The 27,855-nt window shown below is 30.3% G+C and overlaps 1 protein-coding gene across 5 annotated transcripts in view; it reads left to right on the forward strand.

Annotated features, from left to right (window-relative positions):
- LOC107473399 (uncharacterized) overlaps positions 1 to 27,855 on the forward strand; it is a 60,645-nt gene that overhangs the window by 5,956 nt on the left and 26,834 nt on the right. For 2 of the 5 annotated variants that reach the window (XM_052257080.1, XM_052257082.1), the window contains exons 3-11: positions 4,100 to 4,619; positions 4,696 to 7,212; positions 7,392 to 7,739; positions 10,642 to 11,412; positions 11,612 to 12,544; positions 12,959 to 13,669; positions 13,768 to 14,610; positions 16,721 to 18,289; positions 20,519 to 20,835. In XM_052257080.1, coding sequence (XP_052113040.1) covers positions 4,149 to 4,619; positions 4,696 to 7,212; positions 7,392 to 7,739; positions 10,642 to 11,412; positions 11,612 to 12,544; positions 12,959 to 13,669; positions 13,768 to 14,610; positions 16,721 to 18,289; positions 20,519 to 20,835 — 8,480 coding nt within the window. In that variant the 5' untranslated portion in view covers positions 4,100 to 4,148. Of the gene's footprint in view, positions 1 to 4,099; positions 4,620 to 4,695; positions 7,213 to 7,391; positions 7,740 to 10,641; positions 11,413 to 11,611; positions 12,545 to 12,958; positions 13,670 to 13,767; positions 14,611 to 16,720; positions 18,290 to 20,518; positions 21,564 to 21,806; positions 21,910 to 22,128; positions 22,533 to 27,855 lie in introns of those variants that run through there. The other 3 variants (XR_008005840.1, XR_008005841.1, XM_052257081.1) reach the window with 3 other exon arrangements.

A 27,855-nucleotide genomic window follows, 5' to 3' on the forward strand; every position in this document is an offset into this window, starting at 1 on the left:
ATATTATTATTATTATTATTATTATTATTATTATTATTATTGGGAGCGGGTTAGTCGTTAGGTTAAGCATAAATTTACACCCGATCATATTCGCAGCTCAACCTGATCATTGCGGATCGAGTTGTCAACCCTACTCAAAAGGTTGAATCGAATTGGATATCTGCGAATAGAGTTAATATTGCCAATTCTATGAAATACATTGCTGATATAAACAACAGAAAATAGTGCAAAAAATCACACAATATATATAAAATAGCAAAACAACAAAGAAATTTTAACAAATTTAGGTTTGGTTTGGTAAAATTGTTTTAAAAGATGTTTGTGATTTAAAAAATATAAGCTCATTATTTTGTATGTGGTAATTAAAAAAATATGTACTTATAATTTTTAAAAGATAGAAATATTTTTAAAAATACTTAAGGTAGAGTTTTTTAAAATAGTCTTGTGCTTATTAAAATTAAAAAATTTAATATAACCTCGTATATTAATTAATTTCTAAATTTAACTTATATATTTGTGTCTATTGAAGTATTTTTATACTTTAAAAATTATTTTATTAAATATAATTGTTATTACTTGTATTTATTAAAAATTATTTTTAATTTAGTTTACTAAAAACATCTTTTAAAAGCTAGTTTTCTTAACTTACTTTTCAAAAATAAAAATTTTATCGAAATAAAACTTAAAGTATCAATAGATATTTGCAAATTAATTCTTGCAGAGAGATATAACACAAAATTAGTATAAAATAATAGAAAATAATAACAAAATAGCACAATTGTTTTTTTTTTTCATTCTTGTTTGTTTAAAAATATTACTCGAAAGTAACAAGGAAGAGGATAAACATGGAGAGTGGAGATCGGGATTTGGGAATATAGAAGTTTGTTTGAACGGTTCTATCTAGCCAACTCCTTTAGTTTAGAAGAAAATCTTCTATTAATCGAGGATTTGAGCATAAAAAATTAAAAAAAAAATTGAAGCAGAATTGCGACTCAAAATCTGTTATTAGAAGGACATAGAGTAAGGAGGCGCAGATCAATCTATTGAAGGAGAGAATGTGAACTGAAAAACACATAAATTAGGTTAGAGTTAAAAATAATAAAAAGATACATAACATGGTTTGGGGTGTGAAACTTGTTTGGAATTTGGCTGAAATAATACTTGTTCACGTCGTATTCCGAAAGACGAAGACTAATCTTTTAAACTTCTTTTGATTAAGAAGTACTATGTTGTTCATAGAAAAAATTGTAAAAAATTAATTTGAAGTATCATTTCAAAAAAAAAAAGATAATGTTGCATTTTTCAAGAGCATACTTTTTAAAAAATTGAGCATTTTTATATTGTTAAAAAAATCAAAATAGATTCTTAACAAAAAGTAAAATAGGAAAATATTATGTGGCAAATAGCCAAATATAGAAGTAGCAGAACTTTTTTCTCCTTCAATTTTTGAATTATTAACAAAAAGTAAACTACTACGTTACAGAAAACTAAATTTAAATACACGTTCAAATAATTTATTTATATATCTAAAATTATAAAAATACAGACTCATTAATTTGTTAATATATTTAAAATTTATATTCAAATAATTTATTTACACATCTAAATTTATAAGATTACACATTTAAAATTATAAAAATATATGCTAATTATTTTATCAACACACTCAAAATTCATTAAAATAATTTGTTTACACATCCAAAATTATAAAAAATATACGCTAATTATTTTATCAATACATTCAAAACTTATATCTAAATGGTTTGTTTACACATCTAAATTTATAAAATTCCAAATCAAATAGAGTAGTACAGGAAAAAAAAACATTCCTAACACAAATACATCTAAAATAAATACCGCACACATTTAAAATTATGCATAAATTAAAAAGATAAAAAATTTTATTAACAAAAAAAAATTGATGAGACACAAAAAAAACTCTACCAACCATAGCATACACACATCCAAAATTTGAAGGAAGAGGTGGGGTTGTTGAGATTCGATAAAGAAAAAAGTAGTGGGTCCACAAAAAAGGCGCAGAGAGGTGCGCGTCACCGAGGAGGTGCGCGTCGTCGTCAGGATAGGTGTGCATCACCAATGGCGGATATCGTCGCAGGAGAGGTGTGCGACCCGGGAGAAGACGAATAGCGATAGATGAGGAGGGAGGGACGAATGCAGCTCTGAATTTTTACTGAAAAAAGATTTTACTGTCAACATCTGATTTTGAATATTTTAGGACTTTATTTGAAATGGGTTAGTGTTTAGAAGATTTAAATTTTAAATTTGAATTTTAGTTTATATTTAAATAAAAAAGACAATAAATATATTTTGATGTATTTATTTTAATTTTTTTAATTAATATAATAAAAAAGTTGAATAAAAGGCTAATTTAAAAGATACCTAACTGATGCTTTAACCTAACTTTTAATTGGCTCTTTAGACTTTTTCATTCTCACTCTTCACACTCTAGACTTCCCCTCCACCATTCACGCCTCTGGACTCTTCATTCTCCAAACCTCACTCCGGCCCCTTCTTCCTCAACGCTCGCTCCCTCACCATCCACTCCGCCCTTCACGCCGACGAAGCCATCCCCTTCTCCCTCCCCACCACCTCTGACCCTATAATTTGCTATTCCGCCATTCTCAACATTCTTTTCGAGCTCTCTGCAGCCATGGCTGCAAACTGCGTGATGACAACGCCTTCCGTGTGACGACAACGCCGTTGCCCTCGCCTCATTGAACTTGAACTGGTGCAGCCAAGACCGCGTGATGGAGGAGTTTGTGATGGAGCAGCCGGTGCTTCGTTATCTCTTTACCTTCGCGGTTGGGACGCGGAGGAAGGTTCGACGGTGCTGGACTCAACGGCAAAAGAGTTCGAGGGAAGAGAGGAAATGATTGGGGAAGGAGAGAAGCTCTTCGAAAAATACGACTGGGAAAGCTTTGATCTTTTGGTGCCGCCGCCGAATTTTCTTTACAGCAGAATGGAGAATCCAAAGATGGTGTTCTTAACTCCCACAAAGGAGATGGCAGTGGTGCTCAGGTTCTGACTCATAAACTTGCTAACATTTCCGGCTCAATGAGGGTTTTACAGTTTTACTACATATGAGAGAAAATAAAGGAGTTATGAGAGAGAAAGGGAAAAAAAATAACTGTTTTATTATATATGGATAAGAAGTTAAAAAAAAATTTTAGTTAATAAAATTAAAATTAAATCTAATTAATAATTTATTTATCTAAAAAATAAGAATGTATTTTAATTAAAAAATAATTAAATAATATTATTTAAAGTAGCATTTTTTTTAAAGCATAAACAATTCAATCCAGTCCTTTGTATTTTTAGTTTTTAAATTCAAAAAATTAGAACAGTGAAAGGTTATTTTTTTATAACAGATCTCCTAATTTTTAATTAATTGGCTCTAGTTGATTATACTCATAGTTAATTTTCTAGCAGAATCGTTTTGGAAATAATGATCATATTCCTTGGTATGGAAATATGTAATCAGAGCAAAATAGTATGTGTAATTATTTTGCGTAGGAGTATAGAAATAATACTATGTAATTATTCTGAATGTAAAAAAAAAAAGGAAAAATTAAAGCTAGATATTATTCACAGACACCAAAAAAAAAAAAACGATATTATTCACCAATGTGATTTAGGTTATGTTAGGTAACCAATGACTTTTTTGAATAATATGAATAACTATTAATAAAATAAAAACACACTATCTCTCCAAATTACCCACCTAAATTTTAATATTAGAATAACTATCTGTACATCTACCTAATGAAATGAACATCCAATATATCTATTATTCACATGGTTCACCAATATTGTTGGTTACTTATACTTTTTCATATGATTTTTCAACAAATTAATGCTTAAATCGTTTAGATTGAATTTCGACTAGAGAATGGTGCATGTTTTCCTAATGAGAAAGTCTAGGGGCAGTGCATAAAAATATTGTTGATAGCTCATTGATGGTTACAAATTACAAAATCTACTGGCCCTAACATTTCTCTTTCCTAATTTTTCCAACATGGCATTCCATTTTACATTTCCCATATGTGATATGTTCTTATTATTAATTATATATATATAGGCATGCATGCAGAAAGAAGATGTAAGTCAACAAGAAGAAGGATAAAAGCATGTGTAATCCGATTCCTGATTTTATACAAGAACGTATTTTCGACTTCGTAACTGAGAAACTTGTAGTTGCATGGAAGAAGTATGCAAGCAACCCGGTGGACTATGTGGTGAACAACAAGAAGAAACTTAAGGAGCTAGAGAAAGACATAAATGATCTCGTAGAGGATAGAAACAGGGTATGTGGAAAAGCCGAGGAGGATGAAGTGCGATTCGGCAGAGAAGTATATCATGTTAAGGCATGGTTGCGTCAGGTACAAGACATAATTGATGAATATCGTGAGTTGGAAGAAGGTAGGCAAGAACACTTTGTGGCGTCCTTCCTAAATCCAATTCAAAGGTATGTCTGGAGCAAAACAGCACAAGAGATTAAGGGGACGGTTGGAGAGCTACAAAATGAAAAGTGTGATATTATTATATCTTCTTGGCAAGATCTATCATCCATCGGTGTTGCGACTTCTGAATTTGATTATGTGAGTTTCTAGAATGCTTTGTTTTTAAATGTTTTATATTTATGATTATTTTTCTAACAAAAGATTTGTATTCCAGATACCTTTAAGATCAAGAGAAACAACCAAGAAAAAGATCAAGGAATCACTAGAAGACCCTAATGCAAGATTGATCGGTGTTTTTGGGGCAACTGGTGTGGGAAAGACCACTTTGGTAAAAAGTGCTACTGCTCTGTTGGAAAAGACGAACAACAAGTTCGATGTGGTGATAACGGTTAAAGTGACAAAATGTCCTGATATAAAAAGGATACAAGGCCAAATCGCTGACATGCTGGGAGTTAAGTTTGAAGGGGAAAGTGAGCATGCAAGAGCAATCACCATACAAGAGAAGCTTAAGAATGAGAAGGACAACATCCTTATAATCCTAGATGATCTATGTGCAAAAATAGATCTAAATTCATTGGGGATTCCATCACCAACCGATGATCTTGGTCCTCTTCTCTTGACAAAAGGTGAATCTTCTGCTGACAAACAAACTGATGGAGCAGACAAAGAGAGAGAAACTTCCACACAAGATAACAGGCAAAGAGCTCACACAGAAACTGACAAGCAAAAAGCTCACACAAAAACTATCTCCAATGGCTATCGCAAGTTGAAAACAGAAGAGGGTAGCAGGGGGTATAAGATTTTGTTGATTTCTGATCTGAGACAAGTATTGACCGAAATGGATGTGAAGCTAGAGCTTATTATCCATGTGAAACTCTTAAATCCTAAGGACGGAGAGACACTGTTCAAGGAGATGGCTGGAATAGGAGCCAACAATTCTGAAATTGAAACATTAGCAGCAGAAATAGCCAACAAGTGTCAAGGTTTGCCGATGTCAATAATTACAACTGCAAGGGCATTGAAAAATCAGAGCCACTTAGTTTGGAAGGATACTCATCGAGCGCTTGAAAAGCTTGAAGAGGAAAACCAATTAGCAGCACCTGAGTATTCTACAAAGTTGAGTTATAGACTTCTAGAAAATGAGGAGCTCAAGCTTACCTTCTTGCTTTGTGCCCGTATGGATCATGACGCATTGGTTGCGCATTTGGTGAGATATTGCATTGGTTTGGGTTTTCTTCAAGGCGTTTACTCAGTTTGGGAAGCCAGAGACAGAGTACAAATGTTGCTCGTCAAGTTAAAAGAGTCAGGTTTGTTGTCTAACAGTTATTCAAGTGATCGTTTCACCATGCAAAATCTTGTTCGTAATGCAGCTTTGTCAATATCATCTGAGGAGATGCATGTGTTCATGATGACCGAAGAAAAACTAGATGAATGGCCTGATGAGGATCTACTTAAAGAGTACACTGTTATTTCCTTACAACGTTGTAATTTCATTGAGAGATTTCCTGTGAACATGTGTTGTCCTAGGCTTAGAGTCTTTCATATTGAAAATAATGATCCATCTTTAAAAATACCAGATAATTTCTTTAAAAAAATGAGAGAACTTAGGGTGTTGATTTTGGTGGGGTTCAACCTTTTATCATTGCCTTCCTCAATTAAATACCTAAAAAAACTAAGAATGCTTTGTATCGAGAAATGCATTTTAGGTGAAGGTGAGCAATTAAGTGTCTTGGGAGAATTAAAGAATTTAAGAATACTAAGCTTTTCGGGATCTGATGTCAAAGGTTTGCCTGATGAGCTAAAACATTTATCTAAGCTTCAAATCTTTGACATCAGTAACTGTTACAAGCTTAGAGAGTTTCCACATGATGTAATGAAAAGTTTGACTAGGCTTGAGGAGTTCTATGTGCGAAACACTCGCATTCAATGGAAGGCAATTAATGACAGTGTTCTATCTGTGTTGGGTGATCTGAATCAATTAACAAATCTAGACCTGCAAATCCCAAGTGTTGTGTATCTACCCAAGAATTTGTTCTTTGACAAGTTGTACAGTTACAAGATTCTCATTGGCTCTTTAAATAGAGATCTAGAGGCTGATTTCAAGATTCCAGATAAGTATGACCTGTCAAGATGTTTGGCATTATGCCAAAAGGATGGCGGCTTTGACATTCATTCCCAGGAGGCAATCAAAATGTTGTTTGAAAGGGTTGAAATCTTGTTGCTGCAAAACTTGAACGGTGTCCAAGATGTTTTTTATGAGTTGAATCTGAAAGGATTTCCTTATCTTAAACGTTTATCCATTGCAAGCAACAAGAGTGTTCGCTCTCTCATTAGTCAGCAGAGGCAGCATTCTGATCAGAAGGTTTTTCCCAAATTGGAGTCATTGTATCTCTATAAGCTTAGGAAAATGGAGCAAATTTTCTCTTGTCAGCCACTCTCAGAAGGTTCCTTTGGTAATTTGAAAATGATCAAGATCAAACTCTGTGGTTGCTTGAAGAATGTTTTCTTAATGTCTATAGCTAGACTTCTAATTGCTCTTGAGAGAATTGAAATTTCAGAATGTAACTCTTTGGAGGAGATTGTTGTTAGAGAAACAAATAATCATAATGAAACAGAGCCTACTCTTAAGTTTCTCCAACTTCGTTCTTTAAAGCTGCAATCTTTATCCAAGTTTATTGGGTTCTATCCAATTTCATCTGAAGAAGATACCAGATCATTGTTTCATGGCAAGGTATGCTCATAAGTCATAACTACTTTTCAGATTTGATTCTCTTGTACATTTTGAACTTTGTTTCATAATAGGAAGAAAGCTTGTATATGTACTAAAAAAAGTGACAAAAGAAAATAATTTGAAAAAATTATATTCAACTACTTTTGGAATCAGCATTAGTTGTCTATATTACTTGGCAGATTGAAGTTCCAGAGCTAGAGAGAATTGAGTTGTCTATGCTCCAAATCAACCACATATGGAGTGATCAAATATTGGCTTGCCATACCGTCGACCAAAGAACTTCTCCTCCTTTTCATCAAAAGTTGACGACATGCTTTGGCAAGAAGCACCCCACCATCAAACAAACTTATTCTTCCTTTCAAAATTTGATGCACCTCGACGTGAATGGTTGCTGGAATTTAGAAAGCCTATGGTCTTTCTCTGTTGCTAGACATTTGGTGAATCTTCAAAGCCTTTTTGTTACTGATTGTAAGATGACCCACATCTTCCCCCAAGATCAAGGTGATGGTGAGGCTAAAACGAAGAAGGTACGTAACTAATTCATTAACATTACATTAGATTTGTTTAATTAATTAGGTCTGGATAAAAAAATTCAAGTGCCTCTAGAGAAAATTATAGATTGGTTTTAATCTATTTATTACATGACATATTATTTATTAGATCCATATATCCATATATTAATATAAACAATAACAATAAAAATCTTTATCTCACTATGTGGTTCGAGTTAGTTAGATAGATCAAATAATATCATTATGTCTCATCATGTGATGTCTCTTGTGAGATTGTTCATAGAGACGTTGTTTAACCATCTCGTGCAGAATCTTTTTAGGCTTCTTTTGTTTCTAACTACTATATAGGTCTATCTTTTATCAAATCTATCGTCGTCCATGTTGTATGATTTATTCATTGTGGTGAGAATTTGAACTTGAGTTCTTTACGATATTTAAGCACTTTTATCCATTACACTATTTATGCCTTTAATTATATATATATAACATTTTAAGTTGGAGACATACAACTAAAATGTAATACAAATTAAAATATAGTTTATTATTTTAAGAATTTAAATTTATTTAAAAAAAAACATAAGCCTTTTATATTAGAGTTATATAAAGTTACCTCTTTATTTGTTGCTTTTATTTTTATATTTATTTTAGTTGTCATACTTTAACTTTTCATATGGTGTTCTTTGGTTTATAAATAATTAAAAAAAAAGTTTAAAAAAATGAGTGAAAATAAAAAATACCAAAAACATCCTATAAAATTGTGAACTAACTTTATAATAATGATATATTTCAGAGAAAATTACACTCTCCTTCCCTGCAAGATGTTAAAATGATACTCCTCTCCCCTTTATTTATAAAATATACATTTTCCTCCCTTATAACTTTTAAAAAACCCCTTCTTTAATCCATTTTAAATTTTTTGTGTTAACTAATGTTAACTTTATCTATTTTTTAAAAAAAAAATTATTTTTTACAAAAAAATTCTTTAACAAAAAATTTATTTTTTTATAATTAAACTTTACTTACCAAAATACCATTTAATAAATTATTTTTTTAATAATTAAAAAATTATTGAAGGGTATTTTAAAAAAAAATAATTTAATTATTAAATTTTTTAAAAAATATTTTGATAAAAATACAATTTAATCAATAAAAAAATAATTTATTAAAGTGTATTTTGATAAGCAAAATTTAATGACAAAAAATAAAATTTTTACTAAAGGATATTTTTATAAAAAATAATTTTTTCTTAAAAAAGGGATAAAATTAACATTAGTTAACACAAAAAATTTAAAATGGATCAAAGAGGAGATTTTTTAAAAATTATAAGGGATAGGAATGTACATTTTATAAATAGAGGGGAGGAGAGTGTCATTTTAGCATCTCGCAGGGAAGAAAGTGGAATTTTCTCTATATTTAAATGTACATAATAACTAGTAAGGAGATGTATTAAATTTAAACTTATTTGGATTAGAAAAAAATAAATGAGAATGAAAAATATTAAAAATATAATATAAAGTTATGAACAAACTTTATAATCATGATATATTTAAATGCATCTAGTAAGGAGATGTGCTAAATTTGAATTTACTTAAAAAAAATTTTACCAACTAGTATGAGAGATTAAAAAATAAAAGATAATATGAGTCTGATGTAGTATATATAAGTAGGCCAAATAGCATAATAATAAAACTGTAAACTTTTAACGTATAAATTATAGAATATCAATATTTATAACTAAAAATTTTTATAATTATTATTATGACATTTTTAATGTATGTTTATTGTATTTAATTAATACTTTATGTTTCAACTAAATAATAATAATAAGTAAGATTTTTTTTATTTTTTAAAAAATTTTTTACTAGAAAATAATTAATTGATTTTTATTTTTTGTTAAGTTGTTAAATTGTTGATGTATAATATTATTAACAAGAAAAAATAATTTAAATTTATTATAAAAATTTTGATATGACTTTTTATATGTTATAAATAGATAAATTTTAGTTTGAGGAACTACAACACTTTTTTTTATATATATGCAGAGAAATAATATTCATTCTCATACATGTTGTCGGTAAATGATTGACGATGACACTCCTAAAATATATAACATTGTTATTGTAGAATAATAATAATAGGGAAAAAAATGAAGAAAAAGGGAATGAAAATTTATTTTATTATTGAAAGGCTTAATGGTATATGTCAATGTCATTTATAAGGAATAGGGATGCTCCCATAAAGACGTGTAAAACGTCTTTTTATAAAAATATTTACCTGTCGAATTATTATTGGATGTATTAATGAATGGGTTATTTTTGAATTTTTAACAAATTAGAATAAAATTGATTTTTGTTCTGTAACAATAACAATAAATTCAATTTTTTTTAAGGATCTAATTGTATTTTTAAATTTTTAGGTATTTAAATGTCTGCAAAACAAAAAGTCAGGGATATATTTGTCTTTTTATAAAAAATTTAAAGATATTCGGTTTAGATTGTGTAATTCGATTGAATCAAACCAGATCTAATAATTATAATGCAGACAATTAGGTTTATTATTATTGTTATAATAAATTGATTTTGTTTTAGTTTATTAAAAAATAAATTATTAACCAGTTTAATAAGGATGTCCAATAATAAAATGACACATATAAACATCTTTAAAAAAAATACCAAAGAGTTCTTTATAGTCAAATATGAATCAATTCAAATAACAAATTTAAAATCGATTTATATGTCATGTTTTAGAAGATCCATCGATTCACATTCGTATTCCTTATTTACCTTTTTATATACACCCATGCACCTTCACATGAATTTCTATACCGCTTCATTCAATCACCCATTTTGAATGCAATACAAGTATTTATCATAGTTGCTAATTTTGATTAGCTTGCTTTTTGTATGTAAACCAAAAGCAGGATGCCATTTTTCCAAACTTGAAGACCGTCAAGCTGAGTAGCATGCAGAGATTGTGTAAGATATGGAATTCTGATGAAGCTCCTGAAACTTCCTTTGGCAAGCTGAACACTCTGATCATTGATAAGTGTGATGAATTGGTCAATGTAATTCCTCATAATATGGCTCGAAGATTGTCTAGTTTAAGTTGCTTGAGGGTTACGAACTGCGCGTCAATCAAAGTTATATTTGAAGAAGCTGATGATGATGATAAAAGACAGGATGCTATGCATAACATTAAGTTGCAAGATATTCATTTAGAAACACTCTCGAAACTGGAGCATGTATTCAAATGGAAGAAAGAAGTAAAATGGAGTGATCTCAAATTGCAAAAGATATGGGTGCATCATTGTGGAAGGTTGGAAAACATATTTTCAGTTTCTGTAGTCAAGAATGTTGAAATAAAGATTGAAAACCTTGAAAGCTTTGTGGTATCAGATTGCTACCAATTGAGGGAAATAGTTGGCAAGGGAAAAGATGCTGTCATCAACTCTAGTAGTCCTATTCAATTTGAGTTTCCTAAACTGACTACTGTCAAGTTTTTTGGATTATCAAAATTCAAGAGTTTCTATTCATCAGGAGCTTATGAATTAAGTTGTCCAACATTAAAAGACCTATCTATTGAACGTTGTGACTTGTTGGAACTATTTGAAGAAACCTCATCACATGCAGAAATAAAGAATGCTCTTTTTCCAGAAAATTCTAAAACTGGAGAAGTAAAAGTAAAGGAGGTAATACTAACAAGTCTTTTAACTCTGCATAGATTCTAGCTTGCTAGTAGTAAAATGGAAGAAAGTTTATGGCATAAGAAAAATTAAACAAATTAATTAAAATAGAACAGTCAATGGCAATGTTGTATATAAATATATTTTCACATATTTAGTTTCTAATATATATAATTTATTGATTTTCATTATTTATTTGATATAGGTAATCAATAACAAGTTAAAGTCCATGCACATTGAATCACGACATCTAGTGGGGTCATCAATGGACTATGACTACAGAAGGGATAGCTTAGAAGAGCTTCAGTTGTCTGGACTGACGAATTCTGATATTATATATTGTTTCCTTCATTGCAATCCTAACCTCAAGAGATTATGCTTGAATGCTTGTAGCTTTAAAGAATTGAAGCCTGGTGGAACAAGAAGGCCTGCTATTGGGGTTGTGCCAAAGTTAAAAAGCTTGACATTAACAAACATGTATTATCTTAAGAAGATTTGCTTTGAACAAGATGCAGTTCTTCAAAAGATAGAGTCATTGGTTATAAACAATTGTTCATATTTGCACACTATAGCACCTTCGTCTGTGTCTCTCGCTCACTTGACAATTCTAGAAGTGGTTGACTGTGAGGAATTAAAATATGTGATGTCACCATCAACTGCCAAAAGCTTGGGTCAACTCAAAACCATGAAGGTAATCAATTGTAAAAATCTAGAGGAAATTGTTTCAGAGAAAACACAAAAAGAAGAGTACTCTTACTCTGAATCTCTAGAGGAAGAGGAAACACAAGAAGAGAACTCTAAATCTCTAGAGGAAGAGAAAACACAAGAAGGACAGGAAGAAAAAGAAAATGTAGGCGCGGAGATTCCCATCATTTTCAAACAATTGACAACTCTTGAGCTTGTGTCATTGAAGAGCCTTAATAGTTTCTGCAGCTCCAAGAATTGTGCCTTTAAATTCCCATCACTGGAGAATTTTATTGTGAGTGCATGCCCCAAAATGGAAAATTTCTCTGCAAAAGAAGTGGACTGTGGGCCAAATTTGCAAAAGATATATTATGTGCATGACAAAAAGAAAAAGAGATGGTGCTGGCACGAAGACAATATAGGATCTACAATAAGATACATATTTGACAATAAGGTAAGTCTTTTATGAAATTTCATTTTTTTTTGTTAGTGGTTCCTTTTCATTTCCTCATTTAATTAATAATTAAGACATATATATTATTTCATTTTATTTTATTCTGTAACTTATTTTATTTTATTCGAATATTAACTTTGTTTAAATTATTTGGACAAGACCTTATAATTAACATTTTTATTTACGCAGTTCATTATTAGATGAAATATTCGAATAATATAACAAGTATACTTCAATTTTTTTTTTTTTTGGTTCTAGTAAACTTTCGAGTTGCATTTTTGTTAGTGGTTGGTTGCACTTATATCTCTAGCTATTTGACTTAAGCTAATAGGAAAAACATTTTGATAATACTGATGCATTTGGTTTGCATGAAATAAATTATAATTGTGATAACTAATTTTGCATTATTCACAGAAATTTTTTGAAGGCATGAATGAGTTGGGTATGAATCAGTTGGATTTTTTTTTTGGTGACTTGAATCAGTTGGATTTGAATTCTGATCAAGATCTTCTAAAACTAATCTGGCTAAGTAAAGAAGGTTCCCGAAAAGATTGGTTTTCCGGTTTAAAAACTCTGACACTATATGACTGGGATGCATCTAATACGCATGCAATTCCGTCAAATGTCCTCTGTTGTTTGAAGAGCTTACAAGAACTTCGAGTGAAGTGGGGTAGGACAATAGAAAGCATTTTTGAGATGGATGACACTAAGAGCTGGGAATCATCATTCCAACTGAAGAAGCTAAGTTTAACGGATCTACCAAGTCTGAAGAGTGTGTGGCAACATGACAAAGGAGAAATCCTTCTAGGCTTTCAAAATCTGCAGCAGGTCACTATCGAAGATTGTCATAAATTGACAAGTGTGTTTCCTACTGTCTTGGCCAGAGATCTTAAAAAGCTCGAGGAACTCCATGTAAGTCATTGTGATGAGTTGCAAGAAATTGTTGGAAAAGATCAAGAGGAAGCAGTGGAAGGATCACAAAAGTTTGTGTTTCCTCGTTTAACCACATTGAAACTATCAAAATTGCCACAACTAAGTGACTTTACGTCTGGAAGATTGACTCTGGAGTGCCTCGAGTTAAAGCATCTGCAGCTTTTTCTGAACCAAGAACAAAAATATCCGGAGGTAATTAGCATTTGGCAAGTGCATGTGGTATATATACATTCTTTGTTCTCTTATATGTTTTGTTTCTTATCATTTGCGTTGCCTTAATTCATTAATAGGGCGGTATTTCCAAGGTGGAGAAGTTGTCGCTCATTAATCCAAATCACACTTTGGTGAAGCAGTTTATGAATCAAGGCGTCTTTCATCACTATTTAAATGAACTTCACCTTGCGTATTTCCCTGATTACAATGATGATGGAGAGAACTCTACTTCATCATTTGAGATATTTGCCGATGACAAGATGCTTCCTAATGACAAGATGTTTCCCAAATTAGAGATTATTGAAATATATTGGAACAATTGCAAAACCATGAATATTCCCAAAGAAGCGGGTGAGAGGATGCTTCACTTGAAAGAATTGAAGTTGAGGTCACTATCTGAGCTGAACTCCATTAGTGGGCTAGAGTACTTGTTAAAGCTGCGGCTATTGGAGGTTTATGAATGTCATAAATTGATAACAGTATTAGAATTACATTCATACTCCAATCTGAAAGAATTGCATATATATTCTTGTTATGGATTGGAATGTTTGTTGACATCCTCAGCAGTAAAAATGCTAATACACCTTGAGGAGTTGAAAGTTGAATGGTGTAACTCATTGAAAGAAATAGTGCAACAAGAAAGTGGGACGGAAGACATTATTGAATTTAAGCACCTACACAGGATAACTCTTGCTGATTTGGGAAGCCTGGAATGCTTTTATTCAGGGAATGCCACACTGCAGTTCCCCTCTTTGATTCGGCTGGACATACTAGACTGCTCCGACATGAAATTTTTTTCTCAAACAGAAATACATGTGAAACCACCATTATTTCAAGTATTTTACTCCGATGATGAAGCTGATCGATTGTTCCTCCATGATCTAAACGTAGCTGTTGCATGCCAGTTTCTACGACAGCAGGTAAAAACTTTTGAATTTATTTCCATCAAAGTTTCTTTTTTTCTTTTAAATCAAGTTTTGTTTTCTTTCCAAGTCTAGCCAATAATAATAATAATAGTTTGACTTTAACTTTGAATACTACTACAAAGTCTACAAGGCAAAACATTTTATGTTTCTTACATGGTCAAAAAGACTAGCTAGATCCTTGAGTTCATGACGTATTTAACATATAGACAAAGATATATAACTTTTTTAAAAAAACTTATGCATATGGTTTTCTTTTTTTAATCCATAAGACAATCTTATACTATATAGTGATGTTAAAGTTAAACAATATATGTTTTGCACTAATTTTCCATTTTCATTATGTATTTAAGATAACTGTATATTATGTAGAAAATTATTACTTTTCATAATGCTATATTTCCTAGCTAAATGTTGTGTACATATAACTATGATTTGGCGCCACTATATATATAATAAGTACGTATGGCTATTCCTATTTCTCAATGTATGTTCAATGTAAAATATATAATTAAAAAATTATAGCACATGTAAATAAATGATAGGTTAAAAGTAAAATATGTTTTCTTTGAATAATGACTTTCAAACTAATTTTAATATTTGTCTTAATAAAAGTCACTTTGGTTATATACATACAATATAAATTTAGTTAGAATTATTTACCACGCTCAACTAATTTAACTTAATCCTCTTTAATCTATTATGTATCTATTAGTTATAAATTTATCTAATGTAAAATATAAAAAAGGCATATACAAGAGTAGTGAAATGGGTGAGGTAGGTGACGTCAAAAGAAATTTATTAATAAAATAAAAATTTTAAATATAAATAAAAAGAGAAACATGAGGAAATGAGGATAGTAAGGGAAAGGTTGAGGTGTGAAATTACCAAAATAAAAAAAGGTGGTAAGTGGCATAAAAAGAAACTTTTCAACCAAATTTAAGATTTACTAAAATTTTTTGTTTAGTGAATGAAATAAAAATAATAAGAAGATAAATTTATATAAAATAAAAAATATTTGATATTTTTCTGATATGCCATTAAATAAAATTTTCCTATAAAATTTAATATTTACAAAAAAAAAATATTGTGAGAAAGATTTAGAAATAAAGAATAATATATATAATATTTTGTATATTCAATTATTTAAGAGTACTTTTATTTAATAATGAATTTTGAACGTTATGCATTCCTTTTGTTTTGAAATTATCATAAAACAAAGAGATTGCATTATGGTATATAAGTGTATACACATACTCCATTTTTACTTTATTATTAATTAGTGTAACTTTTTTTTTCTTTTATTTTGTTTCATACTATTTTTCATTCTCATTTTTCTATCCTAATATATAACCAAATTTTTCATTAATAAGTTCATTTAGAATTACTCAACAACTATCTTTCTTTTTTTACTAATTAAATGTTATTTAGTAATTTTTTTAGATTGATTTTAGGTTTCCTAATAACCTGACATCTAGCCAAAGTAAGGAATAAAAAAGAATAAGTGAAGCATATTTTTGAAAACAAAAATACTATTAATATATAAGAACTCAGTGACATCTAAATAAAAATACAATTGTTAATAAAATATAAGAAATTGATCATATATCCTTTTATTATATATTGATATAAATTTTAGAAATGAAATGAAAATTGGCAATATATTTTTTTTGTTAGCATTGTTTTATGGTCATGCCAAAAGAGGTATAATTAATTACAATAATTTTGACAAAATGATCAATGTGGGTAAATATAAAATTCCAAATATCTATTTATAAAATGTTTAATTTGAATATATTGGTAAGTGACAAATAAATGTTTAATTCCAAGTAAATTATGCTAACCATATCTAAACCTTTATAAACAAGTGATACATAGATTTTTATACCAATTTCAAACTATCGCCAAAGGAATTTATGTGGTGTCCATTAAATTTAATAAGATGTTTAGTCGTCTTTCCAATTAAAAAACTCAAAATCTATTTATTATTTTTTCTGTAATTAATTATATTTATTACTATTGTTATTTCTGATAGAAAATTTGAAATGTTTAAAGTTCTAATTAATCTTTTTTATTATATCTATTTTCCTGACATAACAAAATTCAGATATATCTTGATCTTGGCGATCACCCAGAGCTAAAAGATTTATGGCTTGATAAAGTGCATATCCCAGCTGAGGCCTACTCCTCTGGTGTCAGATTGGAACGTCTGAGGGTGAAAGGGTGTAATGAATTCTTTACAACCGCAATATTTCCTTCTCATTTACTTCCCTTCCTCAGTCGATTAGAAAAGTTGGAGGTGCAGGGATGCAATTCTGTTGAGGCCATATATGAAATTAAAGATACAACAGCAAATATTGTTATTCCTTTGAAGAAATTGACTTTGGAGAAACTTCCAACTCTGAGGCATGTTTGGAACAAGGATACTGAAGGAAAGCTCAGTCTTCCCAAACTGGAGGAGGTTATTGTTGATGAATGTGCAAGCATAAAATCGGTGTTCCCAGAATCAGTTGGCAAGGGTAACATACAAAGTTTAGAAGTGAAGAATTGTGCAGAGTTAGTTGAAATTGTCACTGGAGATGATGTAGCCAAACAGGTTAGCATCTTCTCCACGCTATGTTGTCTGAAGCTGGTGAATTTGCCAAATTTGGAGTGTCCATTACTATCGCAGTTGCTACCTTCTCTTCATAAATTAGAAGAGTTGGTGGTTGAAAAATGTAGTTCCTTGAAGACTATATTTGATGTGAAAGATGCGCCAACAAATGAAGAAGATACAAATATGATTACTGTTATTCCTTTGAAGAAATTGACTTTGGAGAAACTTCCAACTTTGAGCCATGTTTGGAAAGGAAAGCTCAGTCTTCCAAAATTGGAGGAGGTTATTGTTGATGAATGTGCAAGCTTAAAATCCTTGTTCCTAGAATCAGTTAACATACAGAGGTTAGAAGTGAAGAATTGTGAGAAGTTGGTTGAAATTGTCACAAGAGATGAATTAGTCAAAGAAGAAGATGCAGATAAACAAGTTAATATCTTCTCCAAGCTATCTTGTCTGAAGCTGTGGAATTTGCCAAATCTGAGCTACATTTATCATGGAATGAAAGACTCTGAATTTTCATTATCAAATGCATTACTACCTTGGCATATGCTACCTTCCCTTCATAAATTGGAAGAGTTGGTGGTTGGAAATTGTGGTTCCTTTGAGACAATATTTGATGTGAAAGATGCTCCAACAAATAAAGAAGATACAAATATGATTACTGTTATTCCTTTGGAGAAATTGATTTTGGAACATTTGCCAACTCTAAGCCATATTTGGAACAAGGATTCTAAAGGAAATAGTCTCAGCTTTCTATGTCTGGAGAAAGTGGTTGTGAATGGATGTAAACGCCTCACAAGCTTGTTCCCAGCATCAGTGCCCATGTTTAATATAAAAAATTTAGATGTCAGAAACTGTGAGGAATTGGTTGAAATTGTTACAAAAGATGAAACAGACAATGAAGAAACTACAAATAAGGAGTTTATTATGTTCCCTGAGATAATGTCATTGACCCTGCACAATTTGCCAAATCTTACATACATTTATGCTGGAATGCAAAATCTAAATTGGCCAGAGTTAATAGAATTTGATGTTTCTCATTGTAACCTGATAAAGAAATTCACAGATTCCGCTGCAAAGGTATGAAAGCTCTTATCTTAAAAAGTATTTATAACTTTCTAGTCTTGTTAATATATATGGTATGCTTTTTTCTCCATAGAATATGCAGTTTTGAGGAGTCTTCATTTTATTTATCATAATAAGCAGCTCATTCATATTTTATTTCTTCATAAAGCTATAGTGTATCAATCCAAACACTTCAGATATTGGAATTCTTGTACATTCATAATGAGCCTAATGCATGCAGTATCTAATGTGAGAAGCTTGCCACCTTTAGAAAGTATGAGCAACTTTGGCCAATAGTGGGGTTAATTGTGACATGAATGAAGCACATCTAAGATAGCTATATATATGCATTGCTATTAAATTTAAAAATTGCATGCTCAACATTTAAAACAGTGCATAAGTGTATACTAACATACGTATAAATTATAATTTCTATTAATAACCTGTTATATGTAATAATTTTAGATACTAGTATTTTTATCCTTAATAACATTACGGAAATATAAATCTTTTAAAATTACGTCGGTTCTAACATTATAGATTATGGCACAAAAAATTTATAGCATTAAACTACTTTTACAAAAAGGTCGTAAGGAACAAAAGTCCCTGTCGGCTAAGAAGATCAGAGTCTCTGTAGATAAAAAAATTAAATAATAAGTTTTTTAGTTATTATTTTTATATGAAAGAGTTTGATTAGGTGTTAAGTATGTTGCACAAATAAAAATAATTAATTTTTATGTTTGTTATTTAAAAATAATATTTTTTTATATATATAAAAATATAATAATTAGATATTAACATAAAAAAATTTATATTAATAGTTATAAAATTAACTTTTTTATTTAAATTATATTATATTGTTAATTTTATTTTTTGTGGAACACAAAGGCAGATACAAATAGAGATTGAGAGAAAAGAGAAAGAAAGATAAAGAAAAAGAATGAGAGAGGAAAGCTGTTAATTTTGGAAGTTAAGAAAAATTTTTATTTTAATTATAATGAAAAATATCTGATGACATATTTTGATTTGTTAAATTACTAATATAAAATATAAATTATAAATTATATATAGAATGGGAAGGATAGAGAGAAACAGAAAAAAAAAAGGTAAATAAGAGAATGTAAAAAGCGCTTAGACCATTGGCTCCCTATACTTTTCCAAATAGAAAAAAGAGGAGAGGTAGATAAGAAAATGTAAGAAGGAGGTTTACTAATTTTGGAGTGAAATATTTTCTCTAAATTTTAATAAGAGAGTGTCTTGTGACACATTTTAGTTATTAAATTAGTTAGTAATATATAAATATAATATATAATATAGTTATATTTTAATTTAATTTGAATGTAATTAGAGAATGCCATGTATATTTTGATTGTCAAATTTGTAATTAATCATTGATAATGATATATATGAGAGATAGAATGAGTGAAGGAATGAGAGAAATAGAGAAAGCACGGAGAGAAAGAGCAAGAAAAAACTTTTTAATTTTAGAGAAAAAATTGGATTTCAATTACAATGTGAAAGTGATATTTGATACATTATTTTAATTCTTTCATTAAATCACTTTAAAAAAATATACTTCTACCTTTTTTTTGAAAATAAACTTATTGAGAAAAATTAGCTCCATTGGTTTATCTCCCTTGTATGTTTTAAGTATACTGACCATTAATATTTTTGAAATTATCTAAATGAATTATAATTTGGGAATGAGTTCAAAATAAATGACTCTTATTTTGAGTTTAAGATTAAATTAAGGGTATTTATAAATTTTAAATAGAAAGACTAAAAAATAATCAGTTAATATTTTATTTAAAAAAACACTCAACTATTTTGTCATACACTTTGTCTTAATATAATACTTTTCCATAACTCAAAATTTTTTTTTTCCAAATTCTTTATTAAATTTGTTATTTATTTACTGTTAAATAAATTGATCCTTTTATTTAAAATATTTTTTAATTTGAATTCAATTGTCATGTGAAATCTTTTTTTATTTATAACAAAAGCTATATTGATAGAGTAAAATCATCTTTTATGACAAACAATTGATGTTTTCTTCATCAACAAGAAGAGTAATTTCTTAACACATGTTTAACTTATAAGCTTATGCATGCTTCATTTATTTTATTTTATTTGGAATATTTTACGCATTTTGCAACATTTAAAAAACGGAGAAGGTAAATTATGTTGTCATGTCATGATGATCGTGTGTTGTCCTTCTTACTAAATTTGAATCCAATGGAGCAGGTTGTTACCCCTCACTTAGAGCGATTGTCAATAGACAAGGCAGGTGTGATGATGCTTGACAAAGAACTGCTTCATTTGGACCCACAAAACATAGCATATCTAAGATTGCAGGGCTTTAATGACTCAGATGCTGCATCTGCCTTTGATTTCTTTCCGAAGGTGCCACTTCCCAATATTAAGAGGCTTGGGGTGGCCGACAGTGCTTGCAAAGAGATATTTCCCTCAAAAAAGCCTGAGATTATTCATTCACAGCTGCTTGCTCAAGAATTGGAACTGAGGAATCTGCACAAGCTTGAATCTATTGGGTTAGACTACACCTGGGTAACCTTCTCTAATCTCACATCGCTCAAACTTGAGGGTTGTGCATCTTTGAAGTGTTTGTTCACTTCTTCAACCTCCAAATGTCTTGATCAACTTGAAGAGTTACACATATCCAACTGTGAAACACTCGAAAATTTAATGGTGGATTATCAACCACATGATCATGATCATGATGTCATCATATTTAAAAGTCTTTCTGAACTGTCTCTTAGCCAGTTACCAAAACTTGAGAGCTTCTACAAAGGAAACTCAACTTTGAATTTTCCATCTCTATGGATGGTCGAGGTTACTGAATGCAACAGATTGGAGTATATATTCACATTCTCAACTGCCAAAAGCTTCGAAAGTTTGAATCAGATGAGGATTTCCAAATGTGAGTCATTGGAAACAGTAGTATTAGCAACACAAGAGGCAGACGAGCCACATGAGCTCACATTCCCAGACATACTCCGGTATCTGCTTCTAAGCGAATTGCCAAAACTTGGAAGCTTTTTCACGGGAAAGTCAACTTTGAAATTCCAAGAGTCCTTGAGCGTTGAGATCAGTCAATGCAAGATCATGAAAACTTTCTCACACGGTGGCGTGGAAGCACCCAACTTAGATGAGGTGGAGATAGATGGAGTGAGTTGCTCGACAGATAATCTAAATGTTGCAGTCAGTCAAGAATTTGAGAAACGAACGAAACAGCATTGATGAGTTAATTAGTACAATCATAATTTAATATGTAAGTTATTTTCTATCTGCACAATTTATATCTTCTTTTACTTTTCGTGTTATACACTGCACCAAAACAAGTTTCTGTTTTGGAATGTCATTTAATTTGCTTCCTCCATATTCGGTTATATAAATTTTTGACATTGCTCATTTTATTATCCAATGTTTGTCCTTTCTGAGAATTTAATAAACTAAAGAACGGTATAGTTGATGTATCTTGAGTTAACTAGCTCTTGTATATAAATTCTTGCAGAAAATTTGTTGCTTGCTAAGAGAAGCTTATTTTCAATGCATTTGCTACCAGCAAAATTAGTAGTCTAATCAAGGAACAACGGACAAATAAATAAGGATGGTTGGTAAGTTTTTTTTTTATTATTTTGAGAAAATAAATAAAATCATGCAGTTGCATATTTCTTTTTGCTTGAGGAAAGTTTTACTCTAATAAGTTTGGGTAACATTATAACAATCATTCAACTTAAATCATGAAGAGTTTGTTTTTTCAACCTTATAATATTTTTAACTTCAACGTAACTAATATCTAACACATCAATTGTTTATGAACTTTAATTTTTAAGGTTCTATGGGACACCAATTGCAGCAATGAAGAGGATATAAGTGGATCCCATCATGGCAACAAATATTCATTTCTGTTTGAGTGTGGTGTGGTGTGGTGTGCATGATATGAATAAGTTCCCTGTATCACTATGCAGGAAGAAGTGTGTGATTGCCTTTTAAGTGGCATAGCTATAAACTAAGTGTGTTTGATCAATAAAATTATATCTTGTATTTTATACAAGATGTAAGGTGTGTGTGCTTTATAATTTATTGAGAACACTAGTGTGGTTTTATGTATGACAGTGAATTGTAATAATTTTATACGATTCAATGATTGTGATTTGTGATGAAGTCGTAAGAAGAGAATGCTCTGAAAATAAAGTTGAGAATGGTATGTAGATATATTTTTACATAAGAAATGTTATTTATACACCAAAATCAGTGATTAAAAATCAGCCACTAATGTATTTGTGTATAAATATATGTATGGTTTAATTTATTTTCAATGTGTATTTGTATTCTAGTATGTATTTTATACCGATAGCTGACTTTAATGACTGATTTTGGTGTACACGTAGCATAACCTTTTCTACATAAGATCGTTTTCATGCATAAAGTTATTCCTATATTTCAATAAAAATTCAACATGTGTCTCCCTTTCTTGCATAAAATGTGCTTCTGTAATAACAATGTATATTTTTATTTTAAAGAAATGCGATTGTTAGATAAGATTTGATGTATTAACTAGAGAATATAGAGATGATGAGTATCTTAATAATCTATTCTGATATAATTATTAGAGCATAGATTACATCATAATTTTAAATTAATAAAAAATTGTGAAATATAGTTTTTGTGCGTACATTTTTTTAAGTTTTAAAAAATTATATTTAATTTGTTTTAATTTTTTCTCTAATTGTTTTTTTATAATTCATTCAAGACTCTCAATCTTACTTGGAAAAAAATAAGCAACAAGTACATATAAAATACCACAAAAACCTATTTTCAACCTGAATCGCAGGCAAAACATAATAACTCCCAATACCAAAGCTAAAACTTGGATAATACTTTTTGAACCATCTAAAAGGCTTAGCTAAGAAGACAACCAAATATCAAACACTCAACTCTCAAAAACATATTAACAACATCCAAGAAACACACCATACTCTTCTATCACTATCACTCAAATATATTGCCCCCTAAATTTGGACACTTTTCTTTGCTACTATGGATTAAGAATTTTTACACACACCATTATAAAACCCACTCTTCTATACTCCCAAAATTCAACCACAAAGAAAACAAGATTATTGCAATTAGTATCACCAACCTGACTAAAAGTCTAAAACTAGTTCTTTTCCTTTCTCTGAACCTTATTTTTATACTGACTTTCTCTAGAGCTTTTCTTTCATTTATGACTGTCCTCCGAAAAAAATGTTCCGAAATTGCATTCTCATCACTACAATACATTATAAGTTAGGATCTAATCCTCTAAATCTTGATTGCTTCTTCCGCTATGTCTTCTATTTAACTGTCATTTTTATTCTCATGTCCATAATTTGTTTAGCTCTTTTCTAATTAATTTTTTTTCTTTTGTGATTATCTTTTTTTATTCTTACATCACTACTAAAAAATAGTTGATTAGCTACCGATTTTTCTGTAATTTTTTTATCGAAATTAGCAAATAATTTTGTTTGTTGAAAATTTTGCTACAAAATTCAATCTACAACATATGAGCTTATGGATAACTATTGCTGCAAATTTTTAAATTTGCAAGTAACTTATCTACAAATTTTGTCGCGAAAAATCTATAAAATTCGTAGATAATTTCATAATAAATTAGACAATTTGTCAAATTTCGTTTTAAATTTAACTTCGAATCTTTCACGTGTACCAAATCTGCAACAAAATTCATAGATTTATATGGCAACAACTTTTACAAATAATACATCTGCAGCAAAATTCATAATTAATTTTTGCAATATACTCCGCAGGTAACAAAATTTGCAACAAAAATTACTACTCACCTTTGCAAAAAATTTCGCAAATAATCAATTTACGACAAAATTCATAGCTAATCTTTACAGCAAATTCCGCAAATAACAAAATTCACAGCAAAATTCATAGTTAAATTTGTTTTGCTCTTTTGCTTATTTTATTTTTATCTTGCATATATTTTTATAATTTGTCCCTTTTCTCTCTCCTTTGTTGCTAATTCTTTTTATGTGGATCTTTCTTCCCTTTTGTCTTTCCCGTTCAAGCTAAGATTGAGCCACTCTCTTTTTAATAGTGTCTATGAAGCCAGGTGGATATAGAGGGGTTGAGATTAACTTGTTATCCTTCTCTCTTCATGCACCAATTTTCTTGTTCTATCATGCACACCATCTGTTTCAGACCGTGTGCCTCCTTGCAAGTCCAATTGGGTTTCATGAATCACTTCTTTAGTGTTTCTATATTGTCTTGAAAATATATATGGGTCAATTGGAATCTTCAGAGAGGTTTAAATTCTCCATGTATTGTACATCTAAGAACTTCTCTCCATCCTCCTGAGTCTCCACTTCTATGTAGAGTAGTATCTAGCTAGATATCATTTATTGCCTCCACATTTTATTGGTTCTTTGGGAATCATCTCTTCATCCTCCATGTCATACTCTTCTACTCGTGGTTTTGCGTGTGTTCTTTTGTATTTCTTAACCTTTCAAAACCATTTCTAACTTCTTCGTTGACCATTCTCAAATCAGCTATGACCTCTTTATCAACCATGTTTTCTTCACATAAATATCAAACTTTTCTCCATTTAGATCCATCTAAATCCTGTCATTGATTATTGGCACTTAAGTAGTGTCCATCATCATTTTGACTGAGTCGAAATTTCTTCTTTGAATGAAGCTTTTATCCACTCTTGAAACGGTTCCCCATACCACCGCTATGATAAGAAAGTTTTCTTCATTCCATTCATATATAGAGGCATGCCAAAAATTTCAATCTAAACTTCTGTTATCCTGTATGTTTATCCTGCAATCCATCTCCTTATCTCTCCAAAATAATTTAGTAAAAATGATGATTGCAGAGCTTCATTCATATTCTTTATCGAGTCAAAAGTAAAGATTATCTTGAATGATCCTAGACATTTAACTTTGAAAAGGGTATAGACTGAAATGATCTCATAAGCGTTCATTCTCCAATAATGCTTCTATTTAATTTCTCCAACATCTTCTGATTAACTTTTCGTTTGACCCCTCTTACCATAACTGCTTCCCTGTTGCTATAATCTTTCTCTGGCCTTCATTTTTAGTCTGATCAGTAGTTAGCACTTCTTTGAAGGTTCTTTCTGTTATGTTTGGTTGTGATGTTCCATTCCTTCCTTCTTCATACAACACAGCTCCTCTGTTCTGTAACGAATAGAGGGGTACCATATATATATCTTCCACCCGTTAAGAGATCTAATTGCTCTTTTTACATGATTTCTGAATGCAAATCTCATAAAGGCAAACTTATGATACGTATTTGCTTTGGGATTTTTGTGACAAATAAACATCTGCTACATCACATTCCCTGCGAAGGATCTCCCAGAGCCATTGAACGTTTATCCTTTTAAGTTAGGTTGTCCGTAAAAATCATATATGTATCTTGCTCAAGACTCCTAAATTTTTCATGCGCTGCTATATTTCACCCACTAAAAGTTATACCTTGCTGGATTGTTGTATTTTTTTATTGTAAGTTCGTAACCTCTTCCCACGGTCATTCTCCTCCCTCACCGTATTTTTGGTTTTCTCTCATCAGAATATTTCCACAAGTGAACCAAAAGTTTTGTAAAAATTTAACATACAAGTTGTAAATATGGAGTTCGAATTGCTCACTGACATAGAGGGACTCAGGCGACACATGTTTGTAGAGAATGTGCAGACTGCGAAGGTGCAACACACAAAATTAAAACAAATTAAAACGTAAAAAAAAAATTTAATTTCTCGAAAATTTTTGGCACAAAAAATATTTTACCCAAAAAATCATAATTATAATTAATGAATCAAGAGTTCGTAGGAAAATACTTTTTGACATTATTACTAAATTCACCTTATAATAGATTTTGTTATTCGAAAATTAATATTATGCCAAAATATAGTGGAGAATTCCTAAGCATCATCAACATCAACAAAAATGAAGATGGTTGCAAAGCGGCAAATTCAAAGTCACGAGACATTAAGATTTTGAATTTCAACTTGCAATGTTCTAAGTTTTTTTTCAACATTCGATAGTTCCTCTTGAATCTGTAGAAGCATGTTAAGTCTATTCTGTGCTTGATCTTGGTAAGGCTTACCAAGGATAATCACATAATTGTTCAAATATTCCATGGCTTCATTGAAATCTTTCTTCATGGCGTCTTCAAGCTCAGATGCCAACTTCTCTGCTGTTGCTTTCACTTTATCTATCACACTCTGTCTGCGCCTTGGGAAATTTGATATAGCAACATACCTTGGGAAATTTGCATAACAACACTAATGGAAAAAAGTAACTAAAAAAATGAAGCAGCAACCCAGATGCATGAGTGTAGCAGCAATAATAATTTCTCAACATATAGTCATCACTTACTTATCCATCTACTTTGGAGGCCTTAACCTTACTTGAATACAATACTGTGACCACAGTTATCCATATCACTTTGAATGTTAACCCTAACAAGGCCAAAGCCCACAGACACTTCAAACTTATTAGACAAGCATATTCTTCTCTTCCACAATATAATATTACATAAAACAGCTTTGATCCACTTACCATCATATCTCACCAACTTGTTGCTCAAATGACTTTGAAGCTGCACTATTGCACTCTCAGCTTGATCCACTTTCTTTAATGACTCATTCTTCTCAATCTCACTATTTTCGTGATTCAAAGATGGCCATCGTTTTTTAAAGGACTCCTTGTATAATCTCCCTTGTTGGGCAACCAGTTTTCATATTCTCCAAGTAAATTCTGTGTTCAATCAACAAACAATTTAGCAAAACATACAGCAAATAATGTTTTATAATTGCATTAAATTATGCTGATAATCGGATGAAGCAGCACTGAGGATGATGATAGTATAATTCGATATAATTATTAGAGTAAGTGATATAATTTGATAGTATAATGTAATATATTTAAAATTTGGTCCGTTGGTCCCTTCACTATAAAAAAAAAGAGAGGATATATTTAAAATTTAATGCGTCTAATATTTTTTTTCATTACATGACATTATTATTATTTATTACCTTATTTGGATAAGTTGGTTTTTTAATACAAAGTTTAAAATGGAGGGAGTATTGTTTAATCATTAATGAGCTGAGTTAATTCTCAATGGTAAGAACTACATATGCTGGTAACTGATATTAACTAATTACACCATTGCATGTCTATCTGCTCAAACTATATGTTTTTTCCCCTGTGCTGCAGTGCACTAGTTGGAAGCTAAACATTCAAGAAAATTGTACTGTTTCTGTTTTGATTATTTTAATATTCATTAGTGATGGCTTTGTTCATCATCTACTGATTGTTGTCCTTTGTGAATATTAATTAGCCACAATTGGTTCCACCTGAATTATTTTGATACTTTGAAGAGAATAATTGTGAAAAACATTCATTCAACATTGAGTAATACATACGTGACTTGATATATAATCTAGATATAAACTGATTTCACAATTGATTCTCTTTCGATCATCTTCTAGAACATGTCTAACATCTTCTTTATAATAAAGTATCTCTAGTGA

Source organism: Arachis duranensis, chromosome 2 (genome assembly GCF_000817695.3).
Source record: "Arachis duranensis cultivar V14167 chromosome 2, aradu.V14167.gnm2.J7QH, whole genome shotgun sequence".
Taxonomy (NCBI): domain Eukaryota; kingdom Viridiplantae; phylum Streptophyta; class Magnoliopsida; order Fabales; family Fabaceae; genus Arachis; species Arachis duranensis.